A 14,627-nucleotide genomic window follows, 5' to 3' on the forward strand; every position below is an offset into this window, starting at 1 on the left:
GGCAAGCAATTCATTTGTTTTCGCCTGCATAGAAACAAGAACCAGTGAGAAGCTAGTATGCAAAGCCACAAATTTCTTGTACATTTAAAGATGTGCTTGAGAAGGAGCACATGGAAGCAAAACAAAACAGCCAGCAGACAGTACATAATTCCCCTTCTCTATCACTCCATGCCATACTCTGCTTTGCGGGCATCCTGATCATTCAAGACAATACCAAATGTATTTGATATTTATATAATTATATCTATGTGCTCTTTCAAGAACAAATCCTCAAAAAAGTGATTTGCATAATAAGACATTAACAATAAATAAATGTTATCATTTACAACAGGGGTGCATTTTTCCTCTGTGGCTAATGAACCTTGAAAAGGTAAAACCAGTGTATTTTCTGACTGCTCCTGGCAAGTAGCAATCAGAGAATACACTGGTTTTATCTTTTCAAGGTTCAAAGTAACAGAGGAAAAGCAGAGAGATTTAATGTTCCTGGCAAAAGAAAGAGTTTAAGTTTCCTTATATGATTCTCTGTATTTGAAATTCAGAATATCAGACCTTGCAAAGTTCAAGTTATATATGAATGAAAACGTATAAAGTATTTTTGTGGAAAGTTGTACAAAGTTTAAAATGCAGTAGTTTATTAGCTTTATTTCTAAAATGTGTAATTGGTATTCCTGAAGATAAATAAAATGTTAAAACATACATTAATGCTGCATTGTAAAAATGAAAGTGTCTGGATTTGAACAGCCACCAGCTCTTAGAATCTGTTCAAAATCTTTCTGCATTTTATAATACAGGTTTTCTATTGTGAATATGGTGATCTTATGAGAATAGCTGAGAGGATGCAAATTTGATTTTTATGTTTATAGTTGCTCCTTCTTTTAATTTACCAGTTAACATTGCCAAGCATGCCTAGTTTATTTAAAACTGAAACTCTTTTGGATTATTTATAATTCTTAAATGAAATGGAACAATAATAATTAGGAATAGAGAATGTGCTTTGCAATTTTTAGCCTTGGTATATTATTTTGATATTTCAGTTGCTGTAAAGCAACACTAAATAGTCCCATTTCCCACCTAGTTAAACAGTTTGTATCATGCAGGCTTTGTTTTTGCTGAAGCTGTAAAACTTCCTTTTTCAAATACTACATTGTAGCTGCACATTGTAGCTACATTGCTGACAAAATGTCTCAGCATCACTCTTAACATGAGCAGTCATTTTGAGCATGAAATGGTTTAGCTAATGATTTATCTCTTGCACTGCTGTGCTTGGGGCAGCTGTATGATTGGCCTCTTTAGCAAGTCAAGTAATTTCTTTAACAAAATGTTAACGCACAGATGGGCCGTAAGCTGTCAGTTAACTATTATTGTATGCACATCTGCTTGCTTTCAATGTACTGCCTGATGTATTCAGCCACTTACTTAGCTGCAGACCTCTGAAAAGCACAGCCTGCTCTGATTGCCAAATAAAATGTTCATTTGTCTCTTCTTCTTATTGTTTTGTTTTGGGAACACATGTCAGCAGCTCAATTACCCAGTTCATTAACAGCTCCCAATAGTCATGCCGGCCAGCCCATGATAAGGGGAGTGATGGTAGCACATATGGACAATAATAGCCAGTCTCTAGGCAATTGTAAATAAAAATCACTCTCAGTCTTTTTCTTTCGCTTCAACTACAGTTTTGTTTCTGTCCCTTTCTTATATGGTACACTGATTGGTCGAAGGCCACTTCTCAAGAAATATTATGTTAGAGTTACAACTAAATCAACTCTTTTATACCATTTGTTAGCTTGTGAGACTCAAAGCTTAGAGTTCTTAATTATTATCCTTTTTGTATGAGGTTCTGATAAATGAACAATGGCTTCCTGACTAAGACATTACATAAAATCAATAGTAACTCTCTTTCTCCCTATGGTACTTTAGCAAATAGATGTATGTAAACACTTGGAAGTTGTAAGTTTGATCTTTTATAAATGGTAAACAGTGGACATTTTTGCTACAATTGTATGTTTACTTTTCTGGGAGTAAATGACACTGAATCCAGAGGGGCTTATTTCAGTGTGGATGTGTATTCAGTTGCACTTCAGGATTTTCACAGAGAGAATACGAGATTGATAAAAATACAGAAAGTTATGCTTGCAATAGAGAAGATGGTATTTCTAAGAGTGGAATCAAACAAATTGTGCTTAATTATATGTTTCATTATAGTTCATGCATTTTTAAGCTAAAGCCTTTATTATCAAATTTATTGCCATTGACCTTGACAAAATTTAACGCAGTTCTTGTTCTTTTGATTTAGATATTGTGATTAAAAGCAGTGGAGGCAGTGCTTGAGATTTGAGATACTACTTTAAAACATTGTTCTCCTCTTCTTTGGTTGTTATCCATTTTTAACTAAATGGGCACTTAAGAGCTTAAAAAGAATAGAAACAATTCTGCTTTCACCTGTTCTGCTTTTAAGCCATAGCCTAAAACAGAGCAATAGGTACAGATATAACTCATTAAAGAGATCAGACATGGGTAGGGAGAACATTTGGCCATGCTTGTTGGCCTTTGGAAACTTTTTCAGCAGTATTAAGCAATGTACAGTATTTCACACCATGAAATAGGAAATTTCTGCTATTTGAACCATCTTGTGGTGAGAAGACCAAGGGGAAACTACAGTACTGACTGCAAACTATATTCAGCTAATAGTAGAGTCTATGACATTTTCTTACTTGAATGCTAGAAGATTTTTGTAAGCTCTGTTTAATGTAGCACATTTTTGCCTCCGATTGGCATTATACTACCCTGTCCAGAGAAATTATCTTGGATCATTGTGGAGTGTTTTTTTTGGGGGGGGGGATGGTGGTGGAGATGATTTGCCATTGTCTTTTTCCTATGGCTAAGAAAAAGAGACTGGCCCAAAGTCATCCAATTGGCACCTTGCCTAAGGCAGCACTAGAACCCATGGTTGTTGGTTTCTATCATGGTGACTTTAACAATCGTGCCAAATGGGGCCCCATTATAAATAAATAAGTAAAGACCTTTAACAAGTAAAACAGATTTAATGTTTGATTTTGTTTTATTTCATTTACTTTTACATTTATTTTGAAGTTTGGCATAATGATTCCTTCTCCTTCTCATCTAATACCAGCTTCCTGAGTGATACTAGATAGAGTTATATACTATCTCAGAAAGCATCAAAGCTTTGTGGTAAATTAGATCCTTTGCATGAAAAGAATTCCAGTTTTAGATTACAGCATTTCCAAATACATTTGGAAGAACCTTTGTTTGAAAGTTAGACACTGTTAGCAACACCAGCTTCATGGATAAATGTTAAGAAAGGCAACTTCCAGGCAATCCTGTTTTATTGATATAACACTAACTAAATTGTGGGAATACTTGGTACATATTACAGAAACTTGGTTAGATAAAGGTGGGATGTTGACAATCAGCTTTCCTGGATTTGGGGGTCTTTCAGCATCTGTGGCATTGATCTTAAGGTATCTTATAGCAATAGCACTTAAATTTGTACATACTGGTCCATAGTGCTTTACACCATTCTCTGAACAGTTTACAATATCATATTGCCCCAACAATCTGGGTCCTCATTTTACTAACCTTGGAAGGATAGAAAACTGAGTCAATCTTGAGTCCATTGGGATCGAATTCAAGACTGTGGGAAGAATTAGCTTGCAGTACTGCATTCTAACCACTGAGCTGCCAGAGCTTATAAATGTCAAGGATTATGCTGTGAAGATATTGGTGGACAAATGCCTGCATGTGACATTAGATCTTTGCAATGTTTCTGGTGTCCAAATATCCATATCAGCTCTTTGATTTAGGCGTTGGGTTGATATTGGAATTTGTTCTCCTTCTGGTCTTTTATGAGATTAAATCAATACCTATCACTTACAGTGATCTAGTCTCTAAATGCATGGTGGTTCCAGAGAGTTTATGAATGGGGTTTGGATCCAAGAATTTATCAGTGCCTCACTTCAAGAGAGGGTACTAGCAGAAGGAGTCTGTGTATTTTTGTTATGAGGTCTTCCTTGGAGCCTACTAATTTTGATAACAATCACAACCCTTAGCCTTAAGAGTCATTGAGTGGGCACAGTGGATGCAGCTGCAATGTTTCCTAGAAAAAGCAGATTATTTGGATTTAATAATTTTCAATTAGGCTTTGGCATGAAATAAAGTAGTATTGATTGTCTTGGTTTATGATCTTTATCAGGACCTATATGGAGGCAATCCTAATTCTGTTGGATCTCTTTGCCTCTTTCATCGTTATTGAATATGTGAGGATTAGGTATTGGAAGCACTGCTTTGCAGAGGTTCCACTCATTTCTGAGCAGTCTTCTGTATCTAGAATCAACTGATCTGAGATATTGATCTGAGGATGAACTCTTACAGTACCCTTTTTGGGCCGAGAGGTCGAAAAGCTTATTTAAGCATATTTTTCATTAGTTCATTTATAATAGCATGCCCCTGGAATTGAAACTAGTCCCACCTATAGTAGGCTCCTGGATGTGAATTAGAGGGCTTTCAATTGTTATTTTTATTGTATTATGAATGTTTTGGATGATGTTATTGTATTTTAATTTTGTAAACCACTGACAATCATTGAGATGTAGGATTTATAAATCACATGAAAAAACAAATCAGAGATTCATTTCTTGGCCAGGATGGTTTCCTGACTAGGGCAAAGATTATTTCATATTAGTTTATCTCTTCAGTCTTATTCTTATTACTGAAATCAGGATAATTCATCTTAACTGAATCATATAGTCCTGAATCTATAGTTTACTTGAATGATTGTTTAATTCCCCAAGATTAAGACAAATGCTGATAAGAACATGCAGTGAGTTTATGCATATAGTGGGCAAGTTGTATTTTGTATATACCAGTAATTATCGCAAATATATAGATACATATTGTGGTTACACCTTATTAGTGTTGACTCCTGGCAATTGTCTGGACTAACTCCTGAAGGTTTTTTTTTTTTTTAAAGATTTCAGAAGAATTTTACTACTGATTTCTTCTGAGGGCTGAGAGTGAGAATCAGAATAGAACTGGAAGGGTATCTCGGAGGTTTTCTAGTCCAGCCCCCTGTTCAAGCAGGAGACCCTATAACATTTCTGACTGGCCAAGGTCACCTATCTGGTTTGTGTCTAAATATGGATTAAAACTCATAAACTTCTGATTTCTAGCCTATTGCCTTTAACCACTATGCTAAGATGATCGTATAACAAATGCTTTATATATGTTTAATTTTTTACAATTAATTTCCCATGGTATAAAATGTTTTAAATATAGCTTTTTAATTAATTTCAACTATGATCCCTATGGGTTATCAATAGGTTTGCTTTAATTCAGAAACTAAAAGAGTACTTCTTCAAGTAATCCTAAAATCACAAATTTGGCTTAAAAAACCAGAAATTCTTGCACCATGTGAAAAAGTTTTCAATTCTTTGCTATAATGTCACCTACTAGCATTTGCAATTCTGTGAAATGTGGACATTACCTGCCAGTAAACTTTGGCTGTCCCTTTGTCTATTTGTATTTATCATAATGTTCTTCCAAAAAGCTATATAAAATAATAAAAACATAAAATCAAGTCTTGAAAAAAGTACAATAAATGCGGGGGGGAGGGGGAATGTTGGCTGGAAAATTCTGGGAATTGAGGCATATTAAAATTGCCAAATTTAAAAACACTGTTTTACATCAAAATATTGCAGAGTATTATACTTGGCCAGTGAGTGCCTTGCTTAGCTAGATCTTAGTCTTAATCAAATGTGCAATCATGTACTTGGATTGCTTGACACAATGCACAGGTGGCTACCCACTGACATTAGACCTTCTGAACTTCTCTCCTGCTGCCTCCCATATTCATAAGTAATCTGTACATTCCTCCTAGGATTGTGAGCACTTGGGGAGTTGCTAAGTGTCAGAATTTATCTGTACAATTTTGATTAGACCAGACTTGGCAGGGGTTTATTTTCTTTTTAATGATCTCTTGCTGTGAATCTGAACTTTGAAAGGAAGAGAAGAGAGGAATGAAACAGTAATACTGGTGGGAGGTGACGGTGAGGGTTAGAAGCAGAGAATAAGAGAAAGAAAGGATAGTGAGGAAAAAGTCAAAGTGGCAAATGTCTGTACCGAGAAACAGAATGATGAGTATCTGCTCCTGAATCTTAATTATGTTAAAGATTCCAGTGGGAATGTTTCCTTAAATGCTTCGACCATAAAAATGTCCAGGCACTAATCTGTTTTCTCATCCCTGCAGTAGCAATAAAATATGCCTGTAGTTTCTTTTTTCCCTCTTCTTTACTTAGCTAGCAGCTGGTGAAACCTTTTGGTTAAGACAAACAAGAATATTTTTTTAAAAAAACAAATAAACAAGCCCTTCCCCCCATATATAGCCACTTTGCTTACTGTCTCCTTCTGATTTATTAGAAAGCTCCCAAAGTGAGTCTGTGCCCATTGCAGTCCTTTTTCTTTTTCTGGAAGGAGTTTTTCTTAAATACTAAGGTCATATATTTAACATTTTAAAACTTCACTGATTTCCCTCCAGGGGATAAAAGAAGTTCCAGGTGCTGCAGCCTCTAGACTGAAGAGACATGGATTAACCCCTACAGAGCATCCAGTTCAACCTTCCCTTACCTCCTCCTTCCCCCCACCCATTTTCTCATCCACTTCAGTTTTCTTTGTGTCTCCTGCATCCTGCTAGGCAAGTGTCAGAGCCCTGAATGCGGGTAAAAGGCCCTGTTGATGGATACCACAGATGGAGCGTGGAAATTGGTAGAATAGGCCTCAGCCACAGGCCATTTCTAAGGACTCAACAAAAGCTGCCAAATAAGTCAACAAAAATCTTGAAGTTCACAAAGGGAAAGTGTCATTTGTCATTTACTCTGAGCCTGTGAAGAGGTATCAGCCTTGCCTGCAGTCTCTCCTCCCTTGTACCCGAGTAAACATGCTAGAGGTCACTCATGGAGATTTCACTACAAAAAAGGACACTGTAGGTCAGAAAAAGACAACAGATCTGCTCAGAGCCTTCAAGTTACTGTATGGAAAAAGATGCATTTGGTTTTTGGTAAGTGAAAAAAAGTAAGGTTGTTTGCAAAGCGCACAAGTAAGTCAACTATATGGCTTACAATAATGCTTTTTGACATCCCCCCCCCCAAATGTCTAAATTTTTGGAATCTAGAAATATATACTTTCCATATTAGTACATGGCATCATTTAGAAATCCAGAATGTATTCCACAGAAGAGACTATATCTATGATATTCATCTTCCTAAATAATATAAATAACAGTTTGCTAGCCAAATTAATAAGTTGGAAGATACCTTGTACAGATAGTACTTAGAATTTGCTATATTTCCAGATAAAAGTTACACATGCAGTTTCGCAACATGGCTCAAGAGCTTCAATTTTGAATAAAAATCTTTGTAAGATTTTGTGCATCCTGATGTTAGCCCAGGAATAGCATTACATATATACTTGCTCTGCTTAGCTGTACATGAAAAAAAAAAATGATTTTTTCATTGATTTCAAATGGAGAGCAAGGAAGCCAGTGATTAGATAAATCCATACAATATATTATATTGGAAGTTGATACATGCTTTTCGAATGATTGTCATGCTTTGCTGCTACAATTATTTAAATAAAATAGTTCCCTGAGAATAGAAACAATTAAGAGAATGAATGATTATGTACATTAGTTGTATAGAGTTTCTCTAGATATATTTCTTTATGGTGTTCCTTAGGGGTTGATATTTGTTAACTGCCAGGAGTATTTTTGAACTGCTGAGGTATACAAGATAGACAGATAAGATGCACATTATATGAAATCTAATTCCTATGAAATAGTGCAAATTAGTGTTTAATACTATTAACTTTGATGAAATATTTTCTGGAACCATCAAACAGGTCACAATGGGATAAAGAACAATGAAGCATTCAATTTAGTTTTAGTTCTTTTAAGAAAAAAAATAAACTTCATAGCTGTTCTTTTGTAGCTTATGGGTTTCTGCTCTTATTTCTAAATAAAGAAGCAGCAATTGAGCTTTCTATCCAGATGGCTCTTACCTTGATGATGTTAAGGACCTGAATGTGAAGACTTTTCTGTTCTCCAAGGCCTTCGGTCAGGGCGATGGTTGAGCCTCTTTTGGATAACTTTTTGTTGATATGTCTATTTTCAGGCTGATCATGAATATTTTTTCTTTTGTGATATTTGTCTTATTTTTTTTAAATTGTGAGCTGCGCAGTCCTTAGATGGACTCCAAATTGGCTGAATAGATAAAGCAAGTAAGCTTTGGGGAGCTGAGAACAGTGAGATAGTTTGGATCCTAAGATCAGCGGAGAGGATGGAGGGGGGAAAAAGAATTTGTCTAGATGGAATGTATTCAAAATTACCCTTATATGATAACTTTTAAGATTCATTAAGCTTAATTGAAGCATATCATTCAAACTCATACACAGATGTTTGACTGATGCTAAGATAAAGTTCATCAATGGTAGCTATTGGAAAATCCCGTAACTCAGTGTTTCATGCAGGGATATGCATGGGAAACCAGATCTTTAGAGACACTGAAATCCTATCATGTTGAAAGTGGTCTAGCACACATGCCTGTGGCCTTCAGTTCCGGCCAGTGTGAAGTGATAAGGCTTAGCTAGGGTGATAGAATGCCTGCTTTGCAATTCTTATCTCCATGTTCAATTGGTTTTAATTCTTGTTGGTTGTAGCTAATTATCAAACTGAAATAAATACATGCAATGGTTCACTTCAGTTTTTTAAAAAACAAAGTAATACTCTGATAATTCCAAAATTGTTCCCATTTAAAGAAAGCAAAGAGATTGCTAAAACTTCTTTTGCTCAGATAATTTTACTTACAGGTGATAAGGGGATGTAATACTAGAAAAACAGAGGTTCTTTTCCTATATTACACTGTGGAGTATGCTTTTAAAAGGATTTCAATGTACTTGATTGAATTTGTTCTGTATTTGCATTCCAGCTGTCTTTCAACTTATTTGAGAACATATGCTAGAGAATTGGATATTGTTGAATCCTGTTTTCAGCTAATTATATTTATTATTTATTTACATTTACTAAATTTGTAAGGTCACCCAACTTCAATAATTTGGTGGTCAACAAAAAACCACAAGAACAAAGAATAAACTAAGGCAAGACAAAAATCTAATAATAATTTTAAAAGCCCCAAATATTTATTTATTATTGCAATTTATATAACTCTCTCTATGTTGTTTTGTATTGTTTTGTATTTGTTGTTGTATTGTTGGTATTTTGGGAGGCTGCTTACTTAGTTGCTGTGAACCATATGGCTCACAGCAACTAAGCAGCCACCCCCCCCCAAAAGTGATCAATACAACAACAAATACAAAACAATAAAAAACAACAAGACACACACAAACATAAAATAAAAACATCTATATAATGACACAGTCTGTAGGCAGTGTATACAAAAGACCAGCAACTATCAAAATAGTAACAGGTTCTACCCCAAGCAGATGGCAGAACCAAATCTTTAAGGCCTAACAAAAAGTCAGGAAAGGGTTAAGACCAATCTGATCTCTTGGGAGATGATGTTCCAACAGAAAATACACTTTTCCTGGGTTCCGCCAGCTGGCATTCTCTAGCAGATGGGACTGGGCACATGCCTCTCCTACACAATCTCTTCTACCAGGACAAGCAGTCCCTCAAGTAATATAACATATAAAATGGCAACCAAATGCAATAATAAAAACAACCAAAATGGGAACCTGAACTTAAATGCTTGAGGGAAAAAAAACCTGTCTTAATGGTTTTCCTTAAGACAAGCAGAATTGGGACCTTATGTGTTTGTCATAGTGATTATCACTATGGGTTGCTCCAGAACGTTGGTCAGGATATGGATATTGATCCTTAAGACAGATATATTCAGCAATAACGCCTGGGCCACCTTTGCTAATTCTGGCAGAGAAAATGCTTGGTGAAAAGGATAAATAGTGCATATAAACTTTTCATTTGGCATATAGTAGGGCAGGGCTATCAAACTCAGGATCCCTGGACCGGATGCATCATGCACCAGCCATGCCCATGCCCATGCCCAGTTTAGCGAAGGGAAAAAAAGTCATGATACATCATGTGATAATGCAAGTTTGACACCCCTGTAGCAGGGTAACAACACATCCAAGTTGATTCATGAGCCAAACATAAAATACATACATATTAGATTACTATGCAATCATGTATAAAGCAAAAAGGAGTTGTAATATTATCATTATCCCATCTACAGCCTAAATACCAGTGAACATGGTGAGAGACAAGAAACTTCCTACTTCTTCGCTCCTGATACAAACCAGATTGGACTATCTATCGATAATTAACCTTTGGCAACAAAGATTTACTAATAGTATGATGAACTTGCATCCAGGACCAACATGAAAAATGCAGATCAATAGGTTTATCAGAAACTTTCCATCTGACAGAACAACTGTAACTATGACCAGACATTGTGCTTCTCTTCATCTAGTTTGCATGTGTCATATCTCCTATTGCATGTCCATCTATTCTTCAACAGGCACATCATTCCCTAATCACCAGGAAGGCAGACTTAGTTATGCATGGAATCAAACTCACCAGCAAACAGATGAGCAACTAGAACAGTCACAATCTCGATTTCCCAGCTCACATTTATTTCTATGAATTATATTGACTTCCAATTAAAAAAGCCTATGCTGAATTCCTCTATTTAAATTTTAAAATGTTCTTGTCAAGTGACAGCACCTCAAATGTGCTACAGGATCAGGGGTGCTTTTCAGCAGGTTCTGACAAGTTCTGGAGAACTGGTAGCGGAAATTTTGAGTAGTTCAGAGAACTGGCAAATACCACCTCTGGCTGGCCCCAGAGTGGGCAGGGAATGGAGATTTTGCAGTATCCTTCCCCTGGAGTGGGGTGGGAATGGATATTTTGCAGTATCCTTCTCCTGCCATGCCCACCAAGCCACACCACGACCACCAAGCCATGCCTACAGAACCAGTAGTAAAAAAATTTGAATTCCACCACTGTACTGGATATCACAGATATACTTTTTGATTCCAAGCAAATACTGTCAGCACATTTTCATCAGCTACAGATAAGAAAAACAATGTATTTCTCTATTCTTATGCTAGTAATAGTCAAACACATGTACAGGTTATCTTGTAATTTCCTCTTTGCTTCACAATCATGTCTGATGTTTTTAAGTGTGTTATTAGCTTCTGCATCAAGTTAGTCAGGGAATCATCTGGACCCAGAAATGCATTTGCTAAAGTTAAAGTCCAAAGTGCCAGCAAGAATATCTTTAGAACAGTACTGCAAGCAAAGTCATGCAGGAATGGCTCCCTTACATAAAACTTTGGCAACTTTAAGTAGTGTGGACTTCAGCTCCAGAATTTGCTAGCTGAATTCAATTTGTCTTGAAGTTGCCAAAGTTGAGAAACTCTGACCTAGATGATAGGGCAATAAACACAACAACAACAACAAAGATTCTAGAATGGAAAGAAATTACAACTAAGATTAAAATGTATCTAAAATTTATATTCTAGTAATAGAGGGAGTTATGAGGGCATCAGTGTTGGAAGGGTTACTGAGTAGATTCACCTTTTTATGGTAGTTATTAGTTGCCACAAAATAGAAGTTGTAAATTAATTAATCTGAAAATCATTTATTATGTTCTTGTTTTTTATATTGTTTTAAGGCATACATTTTATGCAAATATACTAACTATAGAAGTTTGTTTGGGATGAATTAATTTTAATTTTTCATTCCTGTTTTGAGCTTTCAGTTTTTAGAATGCACTAAGACAGAAATGAGTAATTCTATAGAAGCAAAGACTTGAAGACATTGGCCAAGTTTATTCAACATGATAAACTCTAATGTATTTTGCTTAGAACTAAACATTATGATTTGCAGGTTATAATTCATGCTTTAATGCATTGTGTCAAACTAGCCAATTTTAGTAAGTTATGGTGAAACCATGAACAGTGCATGGAGGAACTAAGTGGCATTAGATCCCTGCAAAGGCAACCCTAGTCCACTAAGCGTAGGAAGAAAAATGACTATATTTTCTGAAGTTTGTATAAAGAATTATTCAGTCATTTGAAGGAAATATGTTGTAGCATCCTCTAATTCTCCAAGACTGCTTATTGTTTAAAACTGGACTACTGTTATTTGAATAAAACACAATTTGCTTAGTGCTAGTCCCCATCATTTTTCTCCTGCTCTCCCAATCCAATATTAATTGCTCCATTGCTTGTTTGCTTGCTTTCTAGCTTCAGCACAACAGTCAGATGAAGGTTCTGACATTGATTCTGAGCCAGATTTGCCACTGAAGAGAAAGCAACGGCGAAGCAGAACCACTTTCACAGCAGAACAATTAGAAGAGCTGGAGAGAGCTTTTGAGAGGACTCATTATCCTGACATTTACACCAGAGAGGAACTTGCACAAAGAGCTAAACTCACGGAGGCTCGGGTTCAGGTGAATATTATCTTAAGAGTTCCAAACAGCTTTCTTATATTAGTTGTGTGGAGGAACAAATGTGTCTTTTATAAGGATTTTTTTTGTTGGTGAAGAATGATGAGATACGTTATGTTGCAAGACCATGGTTTATTGCCACAAGACCATGGTTTAGAGTCCTTTGGGAGTTGGGCTGCATAGAAATATGATTAATTAAATTAAATTAAATTATTTTGAGGAGTTATCAGAACATTTGGTAGCGCTAAAAGAAGCTCTTTCAAGGACCCCACATTGGATGCATAATTTATTTAGGTAACTGATCAGGGTAAGAAAATCAGTGTGATTTATATTTTGAAACACATTGGACGGACTTTACTTTTTATCATTTAAAACAGAAGGTATGAAAGATAAATACATAAAAACAGATCATTAATTATATTGGCATGTTTCAGATATTGAAACTGAAAATTAAATTGACTATGGCTAAAAATTAACTACTAAAAAAACTCTGCAAATTTGGACTCCTTACTTTAAATAGTTGTATATTCAATTCTGGGATGTCTGCTTTAAAGAGGACCATCAACATTCATATTTCTCTAATGCAGTGATTCACAGCTACAAGAAAAGCAGAGGTCTCATTAACATAACAGCTGTCTTAATGTGGCTTTAACCCTGTGACATTTTACATTCCTTATGGTTTTTTTGGTTCCCTTGAGACACGTTGTGTCTCACACTCACTCCTGTGATCTCCAGTCTGGCAAATTTTCTACTGTGTAGAACATATGGACTTTTCCCTTAAAACAGCACAAAGAAAGGGGGAAACAACCATAATCAATCAATGGTTAAAGTATCAGAGGGGGTGAACTTTTGGGAATTAAAAGAAGACCTGGGAATTTAAGTGCCACTTGTCTGTACCTTGCACCATTGAAATAGAAAACTCCAGGGAACTCTTGACTCTATGTTCCCAACCACCATACCTCCAATAACTCTCTGTGTGTTCAAAGAACATATTTGTGCTTGAATCTTGGTGCTTCTGTAGTCACACAAATGCTTCAATTCATACTTAAGGAAATTCTTAAGTTGTAGTCAGAACAAAGTTATCTACTAGTAAACAGTGGTTCAAAAAAGGGCTGCATTTGCTGAATGTCTATAATTTGAAATATATCTAGTTTTACAGAAAGGTTTACATTAAATGGTGACAAATGTATAAACCAAGGGAATAAACTAAGAAAGAGGCAGGTAAGAAAGTATGTACCTAAAGTTATAATGATAGATGTATTAATCTGATTGTTATGATACTTGGAATTGTTAAAAAAAACCAATAAAAATCCTGGATAAAGAGAATTGCTGAATAAATAAATGGAGCCAAATGCTGTTGAGCAAGGTTTTTTTGGAATAAAGGATAAGAGGCACTTCAACCAATCTTTTGCCCATCCAAAAACTATAGCAGTGTAAATTGCTGCAGCAAGATTATTGGAATAGCTCTTTGAGATGGCCAGTGTGACAAATATTCTCTGCAAATATTACTCCTTTTAAAACTTTAACGATTGGCTGTCAAATATCAAATACAAAATACCAGGTGACCCATACAGTAGTTCTGAACTTTTGATTACAGTTTGGATCAGAATTTCTGTTGCTAAGGCATGGTTGATACGTTGTGCACAATTTTATGACCCCTTTTGCTGCAGCCATTAAGCGAATCACATAGCTATTAAGCACATCTGGGTTCCTGCTTTGATATTGTTTGTTGGAAACTCCCTAGAAAGATCGCAAAGGGTGATCACATGAATCCGGGAGAGCTGCACTGAAATTTACAGAGAAATATTTTGAGAGTTTATGGTGCAAAATGTTTTTTGATTTTGGCATAACATTTCCAGGATTAACATTTAGTGATGATCATTTAATTCTTGTTACAATTCATCACTGTGCCAGAAAGCGTTCTGAATTTCTCTATTTTCTCATATCAAAACTATGTTATCTTCAATCAGTTGGTGCTTTGCTTCTTGGGTATTCTAGCCACACACCAGAAATCCAAGCTTCCTGTCTTAAATATATTTCACATAATGAAGACGTGTGAACACAATCAAGCAATGTCTTATTTATAGTTTAGGATAGTGTTTCCAACCTCAGCAACTTTAAGAGGTGTGGACT

The 14,627-nt window shown here is 35.7% G+C and overlaps 1 protein-coding gene across 12 annotated transcripts in view; it reads left to right on the top strand.

The window, feature by feature from the left end:
- The window catches only part of PAX3 (paired box 3), a 121,008-nt gene that overhangs the window by 83,565 nt on the left and 22,816 nt on the right, over nucleotides 1–14,627 (top strand). For all 12 annotated transcript variants that reach the window (XM_087872681.1, XM_087872676.1, XM_087872680.1 and 9 more), the window contains one exon: nucleotides 12,292–12,497. In XM_087872681.1, the coding sequence (XP_087728807.1) occupies nucleotides 12,292–12,497 (206 nt within the window). The remainder of the gene's footprint in view (nucleotides 1–12,291; nucleotides 12,498–14,627) is intronic.

The sequence above is a fragment of the Pantherophis guttatus genome, chromosome 6 (assembly GCF_059756535.1).
Source record: "Pantherophis guttatus breed Tessera chromosome 6, ASM5975653v1, whole genome shotgun sequence".
Taxonomy (NCBI): domain Eukaryota; kingdom Metazoa; phylum Chordata; class Lepidosauria; order Squamata; family Colubridae; genus Pantherophis; species Pantherophis guttatus.